The 13936-nt window shown below is 36.1% G+C and overlaps 1 protein-coding gene across 1 annotated transcript in view; it reads left to right on the forward strand.

The window, feature by feature from the left end:
• LOC150100977 (protein grainyhead-like) overlaps window positions 1-13936 on the forward strand; it is a 267013-nt gene that overhangs the window by 167507 nt on the left and 85570 nt on the right. Inside the window, exon 13 of the mRNA XM_090401949.1 lies at window positions 13532-13599. Coding sequence (XP_090258075.1) covers window positions 13532-13599 — 68 coding nt within the window. The remainder of the gene's footprint in view (window positions 1-13531; window positions 13600-13936) is intronic.

Here is a 13936-nt window from a genome sequence, read left to right on the forward strand (position 1 = left end):
TTGATTGTCTCTAAAACCACCTTTCTTAATTTTTTATTCGAAAGTTTTCCATTTGACATAATTTTTTTTTATGATATAATGAATTTTCATGACTTGGTAACATAGGATTAAAATGCTGCCAGTCTCGAAACCCTGCAGTGATCCATACATTCTGATTTTTTCCAAAAAGAATACATGGAAAACAGAACAGTGCATCTTTTTGCTTGCAATATATCAACCAATTTCTGAATACTTGTTCTCCTTTTGACATGGTTTTTACAAACAATTTTTTATCAAAATGCTGATTTTCTGTATCAGGATAAACACTTATATTATTGCACAACTCTGGTCCATGTTGAACAAATATTTGTATGTTACTATTGTTTATGTGCCATGTTGTGGGATCATTAAAATCTATTATTTTTGCATTATCAATATTTTCTAATTTAACATCCACCATATAATTATCATTATTACATTGCTTCTCGATTTCCTGTTTTGATGTTCAATTGTACTTTTCTCTTCTGTTTCAATTTCACATGAAACATGATTACTTGTAGAAGGTAGATTTAATTCAGTTATTAAGCTTGAATGAACTAGAGGTGTAGATGATTTTTTAATAAAAATATCAGTTTGGAGTTATATTTTTCTTTATATTTTCAATCTTCTGTTCTCTTATTTTTTTAAACTGTGCACCGGAAGGTTTTTTTGGTGGCATATTATCCTAGAAGTGTTTTTTAATTTAAATTTGTGTTTTTTATTAATATAATTATTTATAGTACTTACTCAGTATGCCAGTATGTTGTATATCAACAAAATTATGTCTTTTCCAGTATGTTTTGTTCTACAAAAGAGCGAAAATATCTAACAATAATTACGACACAGCAGAAACACAACTGATCTTATGAATGACAACAAGACTAATAATAATTACATGATTTTTGAAATTCTCTTGTCTACAAAAAGTAGAGATGAATGGAAATATTTAGGGTGGGAAGATTGTGATTTTCATTGGATCCTGGATTTGATGGGTGTAAATAAGGGCCGGCGAATAATTTTTGTGGGTGGGTCATGAAACGAGGGATTCAAGTAGATGGAATGATATCGAAGGAGGTCATAAAGGGATTAAAATTATAATATGGAAGGTAATAAACTTGGGATGGGCAGATAGACACATTAGAAGGATAACGGAACTTCCGTTATGGAAGAATGTATTAGATTATCTATACTAATGTTTAGGATTAGATGGGAATTTGGAGATACAAACTTCTACAAAATCATAAAATGGGAAAATACATTCATTAATAGTTAATGGCACGACGGAACAATTTACTTGAGACAAAAACAAGAACAATTGCAAAGAAATGTTATGTTCAAGTTATGATATTAGGCGCTGTCATTGCCATCTAACTCGAAACGAATTGGAACTCACAGGTGTTACCAAATGCAGTGGAATTCCACTGTGTTGCAGAATTTGTATGTCTAAAGGTGCATGTTGCCAAAATTTAAAAATACTATATAAAATAACGGACTTTTATATCTATTTATTTATTTTTATTTTTTACATTTTGCGCCCCCAAACCTAGTTACGCTCGTGCCGGGAACCTCTTTCGCCACGCCCTCGTTACAGCACTGATGATTCATAACAAAAGCAAAATTTATTAATTCTGAAAAAAAATCCTCATGTTGTTTAGTTAAATTTAAGATGAAGAAACTGAACATGACATAAATCATTCAAAAAATAATAATTTTCTTTATTTAAAAAATAATCAAATTATGAGTAAATATTCTGTAAATGTTTCACATAAGAATTGCAACAGGGAGAGGAAATCAGAGGGAGACCAAGATCCAGAACAGTTAATGCATCAATCTGTGTACCCAGGAAGATAAACAAGAATTGACAATGTTGGAAACCTGCCAATAGATTAATTATGAAGAAAATTGCATAGAAGCTTATAATACTGAAAACTTGATTGCATTGTAATATTATTGCAATCTTGCAATTTTACAAATTTAAAAAATTACAAAATTGCAATTACAATCTTGCAATTGTAATATTATCTCCATGGAATTAAAGAGCTCATTGCAGGAGGTTTATTCTCTCTCATAAAAAAAAAAAAAATCATTGAACTGTGCCTTAAACCCATTCACAGTTTCTACATTCACTATGCTTTCAGGCAATGCATTCTACTCACCAATGCAAAGAACCTGGTTCTCACTCCCCTTCTCACACCCTCCTTATACAGCTTCTAGGGATGGCCTTTGGTTCTCCCCTTGCCCCTCTCTCTCTTCTATGAAAAATCTCCGCATTAATCTAGTAACAACTCTTCACCAGCTTATGTCTTAATCGTATTCCTTTTCTTCTTCTTTTCACAAGGCTCTGTAAGTTGCATTCCTTCGATCTCTCCTTGTATCTGACATTCCATAGACCTGATACTAACTTAGTAAATCTTCTCCACCAAATCCTTGTCCCCTGAAAATATGGCGACCAAATCTGCACAAAATCTGCACTTTGATATGTGGCCTGATCAAAGTTTTATACAAGGGAACCATAACCAATGTCCTCCTCATTATTGCTACAATCCATTGTGGTGTTCTTACAATTTTGGCAATGTGATCCCTAAACTTCAAGTCGCTGTTCACCATCACTCCCAGATCTCTCATCTCCATAGTATCCTATATCCTTTGAGAATGCATATCAGGTAATGATAACTGTTGGTGGCAAGTTCAAGGATATAGGTGCATTTATTAGGCCCATTCTTTCAAATTCTAAACATATATTATTAAAGTGGTAAAGCTTTATTAACTTAACATATACTGCATAATAGATTGGCTATCCAAAAATCTGCCTAGTTATGTTTCTTTCATAAACTGCTTTAAAACTTTCTGTTATACTTCAATTTATGGTTGCAAAAATTTAAAACATTGTACCATAGTGTCAACCAGCAGTTGTAAAGTGCAGGTGACTCAGAGCATTTCAATGCAGGATATTCTTCCTATTAGTTGGAATTATCCTACATAATAGTAATACTCACTTCCAAAACCTCTATTGACCTTTTTTTTAAACATCTCATTAGTGGGAAGTAAGGTTCATGGAGATATACTGAGAGTTAACTCCTTCTCTTGCTCATTAAAAATCTGGATGATTAAAAAATATAACATATTCAGTGAAGATTTGCTAAGTATGCTTGAAAAGATTTCAGCACAACAGTTTTCATACACTCATATCTAGAAATGTTAACTGTTATAGAAATAGAGAGTTTAGAAATTTTTATTTTATTATTATGTGACACCTCCAGGGAGTCCAAAGACTCATTGAGGGAGGGCACCTAATCTACGGCTCTCTGTCTCCACCACTCAATCCAACTACACCAATGCCATCTACCACCCACTACTAACACTAGTATTTTCACAGACAACCACAAACATCCATGCCCACGGCGGGATTCTAACCTGCAGCCTTTAGGCTGGAGAGCTGACATGCTAACCATTCGGCCAACCAGGCCGGCAAATGGAAGAAGGAGTACTGTAAAAGGAATCAGATATGATAAAATCTTATATAAGAACTAAATATAAGGATATTCTGGATACCTTCCTCGGCCACCTAAACAAACAACACAAACGCATACAATTCACAGTTGAGATTGAAAGTCACTGTTTACTGGAAGCCTACACATACTGGCCAATACATACACATAAACTCCTACCACCACCCAATACAAAAACTAGGTGTCATTAACACATTAAAAAACAGGGCTTTGAAGATCTGCTCCAGTGAATAAGCACTTAAAGATGAATTAAAAGTTAGTAGCAATGCCGTCTTGAAAAATGGCTACAGCCAAAACACTATCAACAAAATACTTCGCAAGACCTCACTTAAAAACAAAAAATAAACTAGATTCTAATAAAACTATAACCGTTCCATACATTACAGGGATATCAGATAAAATAAACAGAATACTACAGAAATACAACTTTAATGCCACCTTTAAACCTCTTGCAAAATTAAAGAAATTATTCAACTCATCCAAGGATCCACTTTCTCTGCTGGCCCACCCTGGAGTATACCGTATTCATTGCACCTGTAATTTGCCCTATATAGGTGAAACATGACACACAATTTCTACCCAAAAAAAGGAACGTGGCACATTAAATTTAATAACTATGGTAAATCCTGCCTTTCTGATCATGCCCTGAATACTCTACATAGAATTGACTGGAAAAACACTTGGTTACATCACCAAAACATAGTACAAATGTAAATTTAAGAAGGCCTGTGAAATTCTTATCAGCCACTCTAATCTTAACAATAATGATGGTCTAAAAATCCAAAGAATATGGAAGGCACATATTCTACCCACATAACCTTTTCATCCAAGAGTTAATTATAAATAAGACTGTAAGTAATCCAGGATCTTAACTCTAACATAAAAACCTTCGTCTTAAATTAGGACACCACTGTTTCTGTAATAAAACTATCTATATGAATTTGTTCTCTAGTAATGTTATAAATAAAATATAGCTTTGATGTAGTTTTTTTTTTTTTTTTTTTTTTTTTTTTTTTTCCCACTAGTGATCAGGCCAGTAGAATAATGGTTGACAGAGACAAATCATTGCCTCTCTGCCGTACTGTTTGAAATATAACATACCTTATGAAGGTCAAAATACCAATGGCAAATATGAAGGTCAAAACGCCAGGGAAATTAAAGTAATTATTTCTAACATGGCTGTAGTCTCCATAATTTGTCTGAAATGAATTTTCTGTAGCAAGCAATTGAAGTAAGCTTGCTCCATTCTGTCTGCTTTGCTAAATCTCCCCATATTAGGATCCATTTCTTCAAACAACTGAATTGCTTTAAACCGTTAATATCTTGAGTCAAAAGAACAGACACAACTCAAATTGCTTTATTAACAGAGGCAAATGTCTCTACCAAGTTTTTTCACCGCAATCTTTTTGAGGAATTGGCTTCTTTTTGTTGTTCTGTTTTTTCCCCTCCTCTTCTGAAAATTTTGGTACATTCCCTATACAGTCTTCATTTGTGAACTCTTCTTCCACAGCTTCCACCAACTGTGTTACATCTTCACTGTCAACCTCCTCCTCCTCTTTAGCTAGTAGCACTATCTTGTTACCAGTCTCTTGTAAGGCTTTTTGTTTGTCGAATCCTGTGTCTTTTATTGACATATATTTTCAGCAGTTTCTTCCAAACTCCAGCAGCATGGAGTGAGGTGACAGTAGAGTATATGCTGAATTTAATGTACATTGTTTGCATAGTGCAAGATATTCCAAAAGTCTGAGGGTTTTCTCACCCTCAGTAGCAGTGGTAGCCTGAGCAAAAGTATTTCTTAAAGAATATACCTGGAAGACAACAATAATACTCTGATCTAAGGGCTTCAGGAGTGAGACGGTATTTGGAGAATGTGTTAATGAGATGGCCGTCGTAATTATGAGTGGTTTTAAGTCAAGGACTGACTGCATATATTGTTCTTTAAAATGAAATTATTAAATGCTTTTGTTTTCTTATATCAGATGAATGTGCTAACAAGCTATCACCCCTGTTCATTTTGTGCATATATTTAAGTAGGAAAAGTTATATTCTATTTGCTCAATGAGCTTCATACTCAGTGAACTAAAAATAACTAAAATGCTAACAAATGCCATATTGAAGTGATATTTGAATGATGTACAACTAACTTTCTGTTGCTTTTACATCATCACCACAGGAGAAGAGAAGAGAAAGTTAATTATTCACATTTTCATTTAAATAATAGTTTTTCCTTTGAGCTGGTCATACTCCTTTCCTCAATAAGACGTTAATCATCAAATTTCAAGAAACTCAGTTACTTCTGCAGAGAAATATCAGGCAGGATTCTAAATGAGAGCAACCAGCAACTGACAGATTACAGCTGTAATGTAAAACAATTAATAGAAGCAAAAACAAAATAGCATAGGAGGAGGAAGAAGAGGAGTTAGGCAAGTACTATCAGAAAGAGGAATTCTCTTGAATTCCATGACATTATTGTTGCCTGAATTATATTAATAATGTATTACATCTTAAGAAGCTTGTGCATATATTATTATAATATTCATTAATTCTCTGAACAAATGTCGTTCATCTATAGGGCTATCCCCAGTTCAAGGGTACAGCAGTAAAACGGTTCCCAGGGTCACGGTATGGGGAGGCATAATACTGAATGGACACACTGAGCTACAAGCACTAAAAAAAAAAAAAAGGGACTGATGGGTGAACAATACTACAATGAAGTTCTTCAATGTCACATTTGATTGTTCTGTGGTGTTGTAGTTGAAAAATTGATTTTTATTGATGACAATGCCACACCACATTGTACACAAGCGGTGGAGAAGATGCTTCTGGAGACCAAAGATATTAATAAAATTGATTGGCCAGCACACTCCATAGATCCCAATCTATAGGACATGTATGGGATGCATTGCTCAAAATTCCCCTCTAAAAACAAACAAGGTCTTATTTTTGTTCAAGGAGGAGCAGGCCAGTTTGCCTCAAGAACTCCTGAATCACTTGGTTCTAAGCATGGTAAGACATCGTGAGAGCTGCATTGCAGTTTGCAGTGGACATGTTCCATACTGAAATGTTTCTCTGCATAGTTTTCTGTAAGCACTATACATTAATTCCTTAATTCTTTGGAAACTTGTAACTTTTGCCAAAAATGTATTGCAATTTAATTTGTACAAAATTTATAACACATTTTGTGTGTAATATAATTTATTAGTATACTGGCAATAAATTTATGTCCACATTTTGCTGTAGTCATGAACATTTTTTCATATACAGGTAAAAATGTGTAGTTTGTCCTTAGCCTTTGGACAGCAGTGTATCTCTCTCTCTCTCTCTCTCTCTCTCTAAAGCTCGATTTTCTGCATTCGAAATATCCCAATAGTGAGGTCATCCTTCTTAGGAATATCAGTGTCACAACTCATGTTGGCTTCCCTTCCACAGTTTGATGATCTGTGATAGGTCATTGCTGATTGTAGTCTCCCTACCAGAATACTTGACAATGCCTTCCAATTTGTCAACACATTTGACCTTTTCCTAACAGGCTCCCCTTCTAAGTATACTGTGAATATCAGTTCTTCTCTTGGAAGCTCACAGCCCTCACACATGATTCTTTTGCTACAGAACAGCCTCCACCCACCAGTTCAGTCTCGTGTGTTTTGGCCCTACAAGAGTGCCAAATGGGATTACCTCTGTGACTTCTATTCCTCCTTCTCATGGTCTGACTACTGCTTCAGTTTTTCTGAACACCTGCTCAGACCAAATAACAGAAATCATCCTCACAGGAATGAAGACTTTCGTCCCTTATTTATGGGTATGGGGAGGCATAATACTGAATGGACACACTGAGCTACAAGCACTAAAAAAAAAAAAAGGGACTGATGGGTGAACAATACTACAATGAAGTTCTTCAATGTCACATTTGATTGTTCTGTGGTGTTGTAGTTGAAAAATTGATTTTTATTGATGACAATGCCACACCACATTGTACACAAGCGGTGGAGAAGATGCTTCTGGAGACCAAAGATATTAATAAAATTGATTGGCCAGCACACTCCATAGATCCCAATCTATAGGACATGTATGGGATGCATTGCTCAAAATTCCCCTCTAAAAACAAACAAGGTCTTATTTTTGTTCAAGGAGGAGCAGGCCAGTTTGCCTCAAGAACTCCTGAATCACTTGGTTCTAAGCATGGTAAGACATCGTGAGAGCTGCATTGCAGTTTGCAGTGGACATGTTCCATACTGAAATGTTTCTCTGCATAGTTTTCTGTAAGCACTATACATTAATTCCTTAATTCTTTGGAAACTTGTAACTTTTGCCAAAAATGTATTGCAATTTAATTTGTACAAAATTTATAACACATTTTGTGTGTAATATAATTTATTAGTATACTGGCAATAAATTTATGTCCACATTTTGCTGTAGTCATGAACATTTTTTCATATACAGGTAAAAATGTGTAGTTTGTCCTTAGCCTTTGGACAGCAGTGTATCTCTCTCTCTCTCTCTCTCTCTCTCTAAAGCTCGATTTTCTGCATTCGAAATATCCCAATAGTGAGGTCATCCTTCTTAGGAATATCAGTGTCACAACTCATGTTGGCTTCCCTTCCACAGTTTGATGATCTGTGATAGGTCATTGCTGATTGTAGTCTCCCTACCAGAATACTTGACAATGCCTTCCAATTTGTCAACACATTTGACCTTTTCCTAACAGGCTCCCCTTCTAAGTATACTGTGAATATCAGTTCTTCTCTTGGAAGCTCACAGCCCTCACACATGATTCTTTTGCTACAGAACAGCCTCCACCCACCAGTTCAGTCTCGTGTGTTTTGGCCCTACAAGAGTGCCAAATGGGATTACCTCTGTGACTTCTATTCCTCCTTCTCATGGTCTGACTACTGCTTCAGTTTTTCTGAACACCTGCTCAGACCAAATAACAGAAATCATCCTCACAGGAATGAAGACTTTCGTCCCTTATTCCACTCCAAATTCTCAGCCACCTTCCAAGCCTTGGTTCTTAAAAAAGTGTGCCAATGCAGTAAAAGAAAAAAAAAACCTCTGCATAGCTCAAGACCAAAACTCCAGCTGCTCACTCTGCCTATACTACATCTTGTAAAATAAAAAAACAGTTGTAAAATAATCATCACCAAGTCCAAATCAGATTTTGACAGGACCAAATGTGGCAAATTCACATCCTGCCCAAATCGTTGTTGGTCCTTTGCCAAGGCCATTGGATGCAACTTCTGCCCACCCACGTTTCCACCACTTGTACATTCAGATAGTACTTTAGCTATCTCACCTAAAGATAAGACCAACTTACTGATATTATTCTTTCTCTTCCAATTCCTGCATTGATGACCAGGACAAAGTTTCCTTCACTTCACCAAGCACAGCTTTCTCCATGTCACCCATAGTCTTTCACCAAAACGAAATCTGAAGAATCCTTAATAACCTGAACACAAACAAGGCATCCAGACCTGATGGTATCCCACCTTTTGTGTTAAAAAATTGTGCCCCAGAACTAACCTATTCTGTATTACCTCTTCAGTATATCCTATTTAACTGGCATCAACCCTACAACATGGAAGCAGGCCATTCAGCTCGTCACAAAGAAAGGTAATGAAAGTCAACCAGTGAACTATCGTCCAGTTGCTCTCATTTCTGTTCTCTCTCTCTAAAATTATGGAGAAGGTCATCAACAACCAACTCTTGAACCACTTAGAGACCTACCAACTAATCAGTGACAAGCAGTATGGATTCTGCCACTTGCAATCTACAGCTGATCTTCTTGCTTTCACCACCCACCTCTGGACTCAAGCCATGGAAAAATTTGGAGAAACTCACGTGGTTGCTCTTGACATTTCAGTCTTCTGATTGGGTTGCAATAGTCCCTACTTAACAAACTGCCTTCCACACTCTGCAAACAGATCACCTTTCTCACTGGTTGCTCACTATGAGTCATGGCAGATGGTTTCCTCTCAGATTTCCCCACGAATGCAGGAATACCCCAGAGTTCTGTTCTTTCACCCACTCTCTTCACCTTGTATATAAATGATCTGCTCTTACAGACTTCCAGTCATATCCATAGCTTAGACAATGATAGTATGCTCCATTCCTCCTTTTCATTTGACAAACCTTGTAGTGCTCAAGTATTAGAATCCTCAAGATCCACATGACCAGTGACCTGAACTCTGATCTCCTAGCTACCAATGGGGAAAGAACAACTTGTAGACTTCAATGCCACCAAAACTTGGTCCTGTTTGACACAAGAAAGAACTCACAGCCCTTACCTTCAGTAATAATACTGAGATATCCAAACTAAAAAGATCAGAAGTGCAGGTCACTCCAGTAAGTGAAATGACCTGCACCTCTGATCTTTTCTGGCACAACCACATTTCAACCAAAACTTCTGCAGCTGCCAAAAAACTTGGTGTACTTTTTTCGCACAAGACACTGTTTCACACCTTCACAGCTGTTAACTCTATACGTATCCTAATCCACCAAATCATGGAATATTATTATTAAGAGAGACTTCCAGGAAGTCAGGAACTCATCGAGGGAGACCATACTATTCGCACCATTATACCTGTTCTTGAATTCATTCACACTACTTGCACACACAACATTCAATTGCAATCCATTCCAATCTCACATCACTCTATGAGAGAAAAATGTAGATCTCATTGCCTTCTTGGCAACATTCATTCTCAGATTCCAAGGATGCCCTCTCATTCTTTCCCCACCCTCCACAAAATGAAAATTTTCATCAACTAAAATCCTGTATAATCCTTTCAGAAGGTTGTAAGTCTCAATATCACCGCTCTTTCTCCTGTTTGCAAGTGTCTGCAGTCTACAAATTCTCGATCTTCCTTCCACAATCCTGATACCATTTTTAACATTCTCCTTTGTACTCTCTCCACTGTATCAGAATCACAATGGAAACTTAGGATACCAGACCCGTGCACAATTGTCTAAGTGAGGTCTTATCAAGGCCTTGCAAAGAGGCAAAATAACATCCTTATCTTTATATGTCAGTTTGTTTCACCATTGCAATTATCTTTTGAGTTGTATTTGCAGTCTTTGCTCCATGCATGGCCCTGAACTTCAACTTCCTATCTACTAACATTCCAAGATCCCTAGCCTGATCAGTTTCTTCTAGCATAATAAGTGCCTCCATAGCGCAATTGGAAAAATGACGGTATTTTGATGGGAGGAATCTTTATATATATGGACTTTTTCAATTGAAGGTGAGTTAGTGGATCTCATACGGAGGTAGCAGGGTTTTTTCTCCCGGAAACTCGGGTTTTTCATCCCGCATATAGACAAATCTGCCCTTCAGAACACACGCAATTTACAGACAAAAGATACTTGTTGTGGTGGACAGTGGATGGCACTGATGTAGTTGATTGGTAGTAGAGGTTCAGTAGTGGTGGAGACAGAGAGCTGTACACTAGGTGTCCTCCTGCGACGAGTCTTCGGACTCCTTGCAAGTGTCACGAATAATAATAATAATAATCCCACCAACATAATATGACATTGGATATCTAATCATGCCAAAGTGCATGAATTTACATTTACTGACATTGAACTAACATCCATTTTCCCATGCCTCAGAATTCCAGGCCTATTTGGCTGGAATTCACATTCCTTATTACCTTACCTATCTTTGCATCATCAGCAAATAGCTGTATGTTGCTTGTCAAATCCTTCCCAATATCATGAAGATACAGATTGAATAACAGTGTACCAAAGACTGATCCTTGTGGTACACCACTGGTTACCTTAAATGTTTTAGACTCATATACCCCATCTTGCTCCCATATTTGGGGTGATGCACCAGCATCCTCTCTAAGAGTGTTCATTTCTATCCAGAAGAGGGCAGTCCGGATAATTAATGATCTCTCTCTCATAGTCATCCAGTTTCTGCCTTGTGCCTCTTCTACAGATACAATGCTCTGCTGAATTATCCACTATTATTCTTCCACTCTCATCCAAATTCATTAAAACAAGAGTCACTGCTAACCAACACCCTTTTATAGTCCATCTTGAAACTCACATAACCAACTTCGCTGCCTCCTCTTTCATTCTGTCTACTTCAATTCTTTGGGACAATCTCTCCCACTCTGCCTTCAGCTGTTCAAACAAAATGTGAACAGATTCCTCCTTTAAAATGAAAAGCCAAATGGCTATATTTTCTGGTGAAGTTAGTTAAATTAAGGGGATAAAAATCCCTTATTATTTTACAGCCAGCAAGCGAAACTCTAAGATCGAAAACTATGATCTACAAGTTTCATGCCGAAGAACTATCGGCAAATCCAAGCGTAAGTGACCACTTGATAGTACAACACCAAGGCAACTAGAAGCAAAGGTGGAGCAAGCTCCCTCACTATCCTTGATATTTTCTCATAATGTGAAAACACAGCTCCTAGGAGATATAATACTGCTTTACATTATGAGGAGAGGTCACTACCCAGACCGATTTCAACCTTTTTTGAGGTCTCATCAGTGAGTAGGTAGACCTGGATGATATCAAAGTTTAAGTGAAAAGAACTTGCATACCTTCACTATACAAATGCCAGAGTGGTGTGCCCATATATATTATATATTATATTATATAATTAAGATGAAAAACCAAACGGCTATATTTTCTGGCAAAGTTAGTTAAATTAGTTAGTTTTAGATTCCTCCTTTCTTCTATTTTTCTTGCCCACATATTATTAATATTGGGAAGGATTTGACAGACAACATACAGCTATTTGCTGATGATGCAAAGATAGGTAGGGTAACCAGGAACGTGGTTGATATGCAGGAATTCTGGGGCATTTGAAAATGTCAGTCATCAATGTCAGTAACATGCGTATAATGTCTTGTGGCCTTTCATGTGTGCATAAGATATAAAAATATAAATATATCTTCTCAGGTTCTGTGTTCTCTCCTGGTATTACAAGTTTGTTATTTATTATCATCATTATTACTTATGTGTCACTTAACATTACTTACATTTCACCATGGAGGTACCACATATGTAATAATGATGATACCAATTTGTGTGCTAATTTTTGTGAAAAAGATTTCTCATCTCCAGTTGAGAAAGCCCATATAAATATATTCATCACATCAGCACATCACATCACATCATTCTGCTAATAGCACTACAAAGGTCCTGTTATTCAATAGTTGGTCGATTGGTAGAGCCTCTGCTACTAATGGCTCAGTTAAGGAAGTTTGAGCGCGGTTAATAGTTGGAAGGGGACCAATCGTTTGATGCTGTTGGCACCCTCTCCCTCGATGAGTCTTTGGACTCCCTGGAGGTGTCAAATAATAATAATTATCTTTTCCAAAATTTGAATCCATTTATGTATTAGTCTCATTGTTCTAACTTATCAAGAACATACCACTCATTTTACAAAGGAGGCTAGAAATGAAGTTACCAATTTAACAAACTTTAAATGTCCAGTAGCTATTAAACAAAAGCATTTTATTAGCATATATTTTAACTGGAAACTACTTGTTCAAAAATTGCTTCCCATATTTTTGGGGTCCTCTAAACTTGATTATTAAAGCTTTTGCCTTAACCATCAATGCTATTATCATAATAACAATGGAAGAGCAGAAACTGTAACAATAAAGTTTATATTTGATTTAGATTACCGTGATATGGTGTCAGAAATATAGTAGACTCTTGCTATAGCAAACACTGTTATAACAAACTTTCTCACTATAAGAGACTCCTGTGTCCCAGTATCCACATAGGTACAATACAACACCCTTGCTATGCTAAAAGAAAATCACTATAGCAAACTATTCACTGTAGTAAGCTTTTTATAGTTCCTGTGAGTATGTTATATCGAGAAGCAATTGTATTCAAGTTAAATCACTTGTTTGTTACGAAAGGGCAAACGAGTAAGAGTGATTTGATTACTTTTATGTGTGTATGCAAATTTAATTACTTTTATCTGTTTGTATTTTGTGTTCGTCACCTGTAAGGTTCATTTTTTTTTGTATGTTTTAAGGGTCCTGCACCTGATATGACAGTTTACACAATATACACTCCAAACTCAGATGACTCTTGTAGTACAGGGTAAGTATTCAGGAGTTTAGTAAATTTAGTTTGTGTCAAGTAATTGATGTAATCACATTTTTTACTGAGGAAATAAATATCACAACTGTACTTAATTACCACTAAGTGTAAACAAAGCAGTGTATTTCTTCAGTAATTATTCAAATATAATGCACACTGCTTAGATTAATTAATGACAAATTAAATTTTTGTAATGTCTATTTGTATGTGAAATATAATATAAACGTTACAAGAATGAATATATATTGGAATTATTTAGAGCATTATAGAGTTATGTAAACAATGTTAGTCTAGAAATTAAAGATGCCAAGAAATTATATTCTTGGTTTAATCTCTT

Source organism: Typopeltis vanoorti, chromosome 12 (assembly GCF_054136105.1).
Source record: "Typopeltis vanoorti isolate ZY-2024b chromosome 12, IOZ_Tvanoo_1.0, whole genome shotgun sequence".
In the NCBI taxonomy this organism is placed as follows: Eukaryota; Metazoa; Arthropoda; class Arachnida; order Uropygi; family Thelyphonidae; genus Typopeltis; species Typopeltis vanoorti.